Source organism: Vigna umbellata, chromosome 5 (genome assembly GCF_029865625.1).
Source record: "Vigna umbellata cultivar VRB3 chromosome 5, Vumbellata_1.0, whole genome shotgun sequence".
NCBI lineage: Eukaryota > Viridiplantae > Streptophyta > Magnoliopsida > Fabales > Fabaceae > Vigna > Vigna umbellata.
The window spans coordinates 17,178,077-17,187,096 of record NC_142169.1 but is presented as its reverse complement, the minus strand read 5'-3'; the positions used below and the strand labels follow the sequence as shown (position 1 = coordinate 17,187,096).

The 9,020-nt window shown below is 32.1% G+C and overlaps 1 protein-coding gene across 1 annotated transcript; it reads right to left on the bottom strand.

The window, feature by feature from the left end:
* Positions 1 to 5,824: 5,824 nt before the first annotated feature.
* On the bottom strand, positions 5,825 to 6,997 carry LOC148197850 (small ribosomal subunit protein eS27y-like). Its single transcript, XM_088114946.1, has 4 exons — positions 6,866 to 6,997; positions 6,551 to 6,652; positions 6,363 to 6,391; positions 5,825 to 6,092 (listed from the first exon to the last, which is right to left on the bottom strand). Exons 1-4 carry the CDS (start codon positions 6,866 to 6,868, stop codon positions 5,966 to 5,968), a joined length of 261 nt encoding a protein of 86 aa, XP_087971072.1. The 5' UTR covers positions 6,869 to 6,997; the 3' UTR covers positions 5,825 to 5,965.
* Between the last annotated feature and the right edge of the window lie 2,023 nt (positions 6,998 to 9,020).

The window sequence follows — 9,020 nt, the reverse complement described above, 5'->3', positions numbered from 1 at the left end:
TATGATTTCTTATAATTTGAACTGACTCGTTAAAATCTTCTTTCAAGACATATTAGCTCATTTAGAAGTTATTAAGAATTTTATAGGTGAAAAGATTAATAATTACCTTATAAGCTATTTAATGTAAATTGTCACTTTAAAAAAAAAACTAACCAACTTAATTGAATTTAAAATTATACCTTAACTATAATTGTTCTATTAATCAATTTGCTAAATTTATATATTTAGCCTTGACCATTAACTAAACATGTTAAAAACCATATACAGTAACCAAAATATCTGCATTCATCTACAGTTTTAATTTCAAGCAACATGAATGATAACAAAATTTAATCAATATATTAACAAATAATTATGTAAAAACACCTAAAAATTTGAAATTGAAAGAAAGATCTTTTTCGTTCACGTACTATTGGGAAGCATGTTAAAGTTTACCAGGTTTAAAATAATCTACAAATAACCTTCAATAAAATATTTTAATACCGACAAGAAAATCTCAACGTCAAACAAGTATATATATGAAAGAATAAAAATAACATATAAAGAGAGAAAAAATCACGAACACAAGCCAAAAGGCCTATCATATCCTTTAAAACATTTTGGATATTTTTGTAGCCAAAATTCTTTGTATAATCCCCTCATACAAATGTAAAATTAAAACACTTATTGTTTCTGTATAGGATCGAGTCACCTAAGTCCTATACAATTTCTTCCAAACGTCGTCCGGTTCATGTTTCCTCCAGTTTCCGTCCGGTCAAGTTTCGCCCAATCTCCTGTACACCAGCCGGAGGTGTACCTGCTAAAGATGCTCCGATGCCAAAGTTAGTGATAGTCCGATCGGTAAGTTAGTGCTATAATAAATGCGTAATTAATGAATCTACCTGTTTTTTACTTTGACTTGTATTTATAATTTTGGTTATGGACCTTGATTAACGAAGCCTTAATCACGACCCAAATAGGACTTAATTATCCTTAATCAGTGTTTTACCTTAATTATGTCGGAAAATATCTTCCTCGACCGGTCGGCCATTCGTGCCTCGGTTGGACGTCCAGTATCATCAGTTTTGGAGGCATCTTCCCGACCAGTCGACCTTGTCGCTTGTGCCTCGGTCGTCTGGGACGTCCGGTATCCCTAGTACACTTATGTATCAAATTACTTAGGAAACCTCACTCCAATATCTATTCCTAATTATGAAATCAAACAACTGAGCCTTAAATATTTCCATCACTTGCTGCATATCGCCAGAGGCTCTCCATTTATTAACATCACATTAAACACAATTAACTATGACAAAGTTATTTATGCTAACTTTTCACTTGAGCAATTAACCACTTTCACTTAAACAATTAACAAACACAACAAATCTACCTCTTAATAAAATAACTACTGCCAAAAATATAATTAAATACATGATAGATATAACCATATATCTTCTAAGACAAAAAGTAACAAGTAAAACTTAACCAAGAAAACTAACCACAATTTGTATAACTATTGATAGATATATTTGTTTTTAGTGATAAGCTTACTCAAGTGTCTATAATTCATATATAATCTATAACTATCATTCTTCTTTAGTTAATAACTACAAATAAAAAAAAGTATATAATTCATAACTACCATAACTAAAGGGGCTTCCCCTACGCATCCATAAAAAGTAAATGCATGAACGAACGCTCCTACAAAAGAGTAGGCCAACAACTGACCGAGCGTCCTAAGGTTCGACCTTCACGTTCGTCTCTTCCAATGCTTCTTCCAGCAACTCTTCTCCTTCTACTCCCACCCACAGGGTGATCATCGCAATGCAAGGACGAACGAACAGGAATACATGACAAGACAGAAATAGGGTAAGCTTATGTAATTTAATTCAAGTATCAAATATATTTCACACAATCAACTAAACAAGATAAATCATTAACTCTTTCATGCAAAGCCTAATACTAGACTCTGACTGTCCGGACTGTATGAATTCTGTGTAGCTACGACGTTCGTGCACCCGGGTGATGTAGTAATTAGGATACCCTCAACAGCTGCCACCCGAGGTTAGTCCTATCTGTCCAAATTAACCATAAGGACTATGACCTCCTGCCATTCCCACACATGACTTACCCTTCTCTACGTGAGAAACTAGTAATCACGGAATATCAAGATGAATTGTCAGCTTAGCTTTATCCACATTCATACTTTACCAATTTCCAATATTCATTCATGAGATATTCCTCCCCGAAATACTCTTTCATAATCAAAGTCATTTCATCCATATCATATTCCATCATCTTTCATCATTAAAACTTCAACTTAACCAATTTGAATAAAGATCTCGTAGGATACCAAACGTTAGTTTTTAACCCAAAACGAGACTGAAAACTTGGAGTGAGACCGAGATGTCTCCAACTCAAAACTAATCAAATCGAGAGAGTTACTCACTTGTTGTGAAAGGGACCGAATACAATAATACTTCTCAGAGACCAATATAATTGAACGTTATTTTCCAAGTGAGCCAATTTAGTGAACTGACTCTTGAGATTTCAAACCGAACACCGTAAAGCCTAGGCTGAGTACTAAGACTATAGGCCGAAACCAATTAAGACAGATATTGTAGGACATCAAATAATAGCACTTGACGGAATCATATGAAGAAACCAAATGCCAATAAATACTTAGCTTCTTAATAAGTTAAACATCAAGGAAACCGAATGTCAGTCGAAGACCGGGCACTGTAGAGAGCAAATGCTATTGAGTTTGGATGAACGCTCTTATTATAAAGATAGATTACGGAAATAAGAACTAGCGCCTGATGTAAGACCGAGCACTTACTTAGTACGAGCGCTTTGTGTAAGACCGAGCACTACTTAGTACGAGTACTTGGTGTAAGACCGAGCACTACTTAACTTATAGAATAAATGCTTGATAAATATAAGATATCATTTAACTAATGTTCAAGAACGAACGAAATATACAAATACATATAGATATACTGAAGTTTATAATCAAATACCAAGGAACGAATATCCTTGGTTGAATGCTTAAGTACAAATATTACAAAACGAAACGAAGACGCTAGTCTTCAACTAGAATTCTCTCTAAATGAAAGAATCCAGTTCCAACCGAGTCCACAAGAAAATCGAACACTATATCGAACGAACGCTGGTCTAATACCAAACAATTATTAAGAACGAACGCTATTGAGAACGAACGTTGGAATAATTGAATGATCAATACTGACTCTCGACAACATGGTCTAATACCAAACACTTATTAAGAACGAACGCTACTGAGAACGAACACTTGTATAATTGAATGGTTAATACTGACTCTCGACAACATGGTCTAATACCAAACACTTATTAAGAACGAACGCTATTGAGAACGAATGCTTGTATAATTGAATGGTCAATACTGTCTCTAGACAACATGGTCTAATACCAAACACTTATTAAGAACGAACGCTACTGAGAACGAACGCTTGTATAATTGAATGGTCAATACTGACTCTCGACAACATCCCTACCCATTTCATGGCTTTCATTAATCATCAATACTTTTAAACAACATACCATATTTCATCATCAACCAAATAATCAAACACAATATCATTCCAGTTTCTCATCGCTTAGATTCATATACTTATACAGCCAACAATGCAGTAACAACCATATTTCATATTCATTCAGCAATCAACGAACATGCATCCATTCAAAGCAACAAAATAAATCAAATTATATAAGCTTCCCTTACCTCTAAGCTAGCCGAAATCAAATTATACCACACGGCTGAGGGAAGAGAGAACATACCAACTCAGAACCCAAAACCGATCGGCTCAAACGGAAGCCCTTGACACCGGAGGAGTAAAAACAGTGCCTGAATGGTGATCGGAGGAAGAAAATGTGAGAATTTCTTAGAGAGAAGATGAAGGAGATGTAGAGAGAAGGAGGAGAAAATGGATTTTCAGTAGGTGGAAAACGATGGTTGCATGCAGAGGGAAGAGAGAACATACCAACTCAGAACCCAAAACCGATCGGCTCAAACGGAAGCCCTTAACACCGGAGGAGTAAAAACGGTGCCTGAATGGTGATCGAAGGAAGAAAATGTGAGAATTTCTTAGAGAGAAGATGAAGGAGATGTATAGAGAAGGAGGAGAAAATGGATTTTCAGTAGGTGGAAAACGATCGTTGCATGCAGAGAGTGGCGTAAATTTTGAAACTTTGAGTTTTACTTCTACCTTCCACACACCTATCTTCCACTATCTGATTTTCAGACATCCCTTCCTTGACATTTGTAATCCACTATGTAAGAGTTTTTAATGGTTTTAAATGGATTCTGACAAACTCTAAAACTCACGTAATTTTAAAATTCGATAAATTTAATTAAAAAATTCACCGAGTTTCAAAATCTAATATTTATTTATCTCAAATTTTGAAATCCAATATATATTACTCTTCAATTTTAAAATCCAATATTTATTTCCTTCCAATTTTGAAATCCAATATTTATTTCTCTCGATAAATCTACAATTTTTTATATATTCATTTAAATTAACATAAATTAAATATGTTGAATAATTTTAATTTAATAAAAATTCAAATAAAATTTATTAAACATTATAATTAGTTTAATTTAATAGTTTAATATAATTTATGTTAATATTTTAATATTTTAACATATAGTTTATTAAAAGAAGTAAAACACATTTAAAAAATAAATAAAAACAAAAACATTTTAAAATAAAAATAGACAAAAAATAATAAAATCAATACTAAATTTCAAAATTCAAAAGTGTTCATTAGATTATTTTGAAATTTAAGAAAGTAAAAAGAATGAAAGTAAATGTATGAAATCATTAAAAGAGAGAAAAAAAATATCCTTATCATAAAGAATAATTTAGATATTAAAAGGAAGTTTAGAAGTTTAAGAAGAAACTTAAAAGCACAATTATTGTTAAACAAGCTAAAACCCAATAAAAACACTTTCTTTTCGTTCTTCCCATTGTTTCTCTTTTCAAAAACTCCAAATTTCCCCTTTTTCTTCATTCTCATTTTATTGTCTTTTAGTGACTTATGACTCCACAAATATTAATAAAAAGGGTATTGCATTTTTTACCAGGTATTTAGTTTTCAATTTTATTTGAAAAATGACAAGAATTATACTAAATTTTTTTTTTATGATTTTAACTAGAAATCATGGACTACTTGATTTAAAGCCGGAACATAATATTTCTCACTGACATCTCGAATTTTACATACTAAAATAGAATCACTCACCTTATTTTCTAAATAGTATTTTTAATATTCAATCTTTCACGCCTTCTCAACCAAAACTTTCTTCAATCAATTTAATATTTTTAATTCATCTACGCTTCAAATCCACGTATCTATCCTCTTTTACATTCCCCTCGAATACAAAATTAATTAATATTTGGAAAGTAATTTGGTAAAAAGAAAAAGTCGTATTTACGTTTGCACTTATAAATGCAAAGCTTTCTTAAGCAGCAATAACACTACAGAAATCCCAGTAGTAAAATTCTAGAGCAAGAAAAATTAAACCAGTTGTTTTAGATATTTAAAGGTGAAAACAAAGTAGTTTTGAAAAATCATTTAATTGCCAAGTATGTGTTAAAAATTCAAAAATTAAAATTACCCTTTTCACATTGAAAACAAATATATCTGATTCATTTTCAAAGATTCACTTCATTAACCATTCAAACAAAGGCAACTTCAAACACATATCAGACATGTATCACATAGAACATCTACCATTTTCAAAGAACTACACTTAGATATTCCATAATTCAAACTTGAAAAATACGCATCTAACATAGCCAAATGAACAAAACCGGAGGATAAGAGAATTGCAAAATTCGGTGGTTCTTAATGTCATCCATTCTAACAATTAAGATATCATAACCAAAACAAGAGAAGGCATTTCTGAAACTCTCCACTCAAACAAGAAAAAAGATAACAGCTTTCAATCACCCTTCTTCCTAAAAGAGCATCCCTCAGTTAGTCTTGCCCGTCCACCAGTTGGCTGGCACAAGACAGTCTGGCAGTTCCCACATACAACAACAGTCTGAGAGTGGCTAAACACAGTCGTTCTGCAGTAAAAATTCCATACCAATCAAAAAACACAATCAAACTGACCTAGTTCCCAATTAAAATCAATCAAAAATACACAACCCAAACGACCTAGTTCCTAATTAAAATTAATCAAAACTATACAATCCAACTGACATAGTTCCCAATTAAAATAAATACAATAAATACAATCCAACTGACGTAGTCCCCAACTAAATCAAATAAAAAAGAATACAACTAACCTACCTCAGTTCCCAAATAAATTCAATAAAAGCAAAGAAACAACTTACATGTTAAAGCAACCCTGACACTTAACATCCTGCAAAAGAAGAAAAAGATCAACAAACCCAGTTGGACAATAACTAAAAATTCATCAGAGTAATATCCCTTTCAAGAACAGCAAACATTAATTTGGGCAAAATTTTCGTTTCAATCAAAGGAAAATTAAAACAGAGTTGGAGCATATATGTGACAATACCATGAAGAAAGAGTTTGGGGACTGAACAAGACGCTTAAGTTTGTGCTTCCTCTTCTCAATCTCAGCGGGAGGATTCAGCAAATCAATATCATTTTGAAGAACCTATTTAACACACAAAGAAACAGTTATTCATCAAGACCAAAAAATTAAAACACAGTTCAGAAAATCCGCCAACAACACATAACGTGAAAAGGGAAAACGGAAGAATGAATAAATGTTAACATATTCCGGTATCTTTCAAGCATATCTTCTCCAGCTAATATGAAAACAAGGGCAAAACAAAGTTAGATCTAATGCGATGAAAAGGGTACTCACCATGTTGGGCAAAGAATTTGGAGGAATTAAAAACCCTAGAGAAGGTGTGAGTTGCGGCTGAAGAAGAACAAGGTTTAGGGTTAATATCAAATGGTTCTTATATAAAGAAGGATGTGTCCAATATATCTTTCTCAACAGGCCCGGCCCAAAAGTATGGTTTCTTCTTACCAAAGAAAAGCAAATTACTTCTAAAACAAATTATAAAAGAAATAAAATTATTTATATCAAAGCTGTTATTTTAAATTAAAAGATATAATTTTAATTTAGGCATAATTTAAATATGAAATTAACATTAAAATATTTAAAAAATGTATTTTTCATATTTGTTTCCTATAAATACTATTTCAATAGATATTTTATCATCACGGTCATTTTTTTTTATTATAAAAATTAAATATTTTAACTTTAATTATAATATTTTTAACAATAATATATATTTTGTTTACACCATAGCTATTTTTTAAAATGAAATTATATTAATATTAATATTTAAATTTTCTAATACTCTGTTGATTACAATTTGATGAGATCTACATTCGTTTTTTCAAAAACCTTATCTTTGTATAAACAATGTAATTAATTTTTTATATGCATTGTAATACATAATACCATACATCATAATACAGAGGACTTGTAATAGTATCACAATAATACAAGACATAAAAATATTAAGTTATTTATAATATGTGTAATAATTTTTAAATTAAATAATATATAGATATATAAAAGATTTTTTATTTTTCAAGTAAAGCTATATATATATATATATATATATATATATATATATATATATATATGGAAAAATAATTTATCTATAAATGAGACTTTTGTACCAAACTAGGCAAATTTTCCTGCCATATTACGAAAATAGGCAAATTTTGACCGAAAGGGAAGTCGTGGGGGCTGAACGACTTCTAATGAAGAAGTTGTGCCCCCCTACACGACTTCACACTATTCATTTGACCAGTGTTGAAGTCGTGCATCCCAAAAACGACTTCATGGTGTTGTAATCGATTACCGAGCACTGTAATCGATTACAACGTGTTGAAGTTGTGCCCTCCTGCACGACTTCACCTTTGTAGGCAAAATTGACAGTGGTAATCGATTACACCCTTCTTGTAATCGATTACCAGGAGGTTCAGTGTGGATAAACTTCTTGGTAATCGATTACAACAAGAGTGTTCAGTGGGCAAAAACTCTCTGGTAAGCGATTACAACCTTGTTGTAATCGATTACCAGAGTGTTTGGGTGTTGAATGACATTTTTATTTTGTTGTAAAGCATCATTAGAGGTTATTTATGTCTAATTATTTTAATATTTGCAAGCACACATGGTTCTTGATGACATTGTGATGTATTGTTATGTGTAGGAAGAGTAATGTTTTTAATGTAAATACAACAAAGTAAAAGCATAAGGAAAACTCATAAATGAAATTTGAACTATTTTATTGAATTCAAAATGCATTACAAAAGCAAAAAGCTAAAAATAAAAAAAAATGAAAGTACAATAAAATTGAAATGTATCTAGGAAGATGATCCACCATGTGGACCAAAATGACGACGCAGATAGTCAATGTCGTGCTCTACATGCTCAACTCGAGCATCAATTGTATCAAAGCGATCACCCATGTTCAGCTCCAGTTGTTGAAATCTTGCATTCATGCTTTCATTCATAGTATTGAAGCTGTCCCCAACAAATGTTCGGAGATCATTGATCCCCCTCATGACGTCATCAAATGAAGTAGCTTGTTGTTGAAGAAGGGGTGGTGGTGGTTGTTGTTGAGGACGAGCTTGATTATGGCGTTGAGGAGGAGGAGGAGAATATTTGTGAACCCATTTGTTGTCAGCGTTTTGGGTCAATCCAAAGGAGTTTATCACTTGTCCTGATATTGTGATATGCCTATTACGTGGGGCAGATATTTCATCATTCAATTCAATTTGAAAATGTTGTAGGATCCGGGTGACCAAAAATGGATATGGTAAAGGAGCATCTGGCCTCAAAGCCTTCTTCTTCCTATGTCGGATGAGATGGCTCCAGTTTATCTGCTTTGTCGTCATTATAATCCACATTAAGAGTATATCTTCCTCGGTAGCCTGTGCAAAGTTAGAAACATATGGAAACAAAACACGGCATATAACATAATGTAATATTCTAG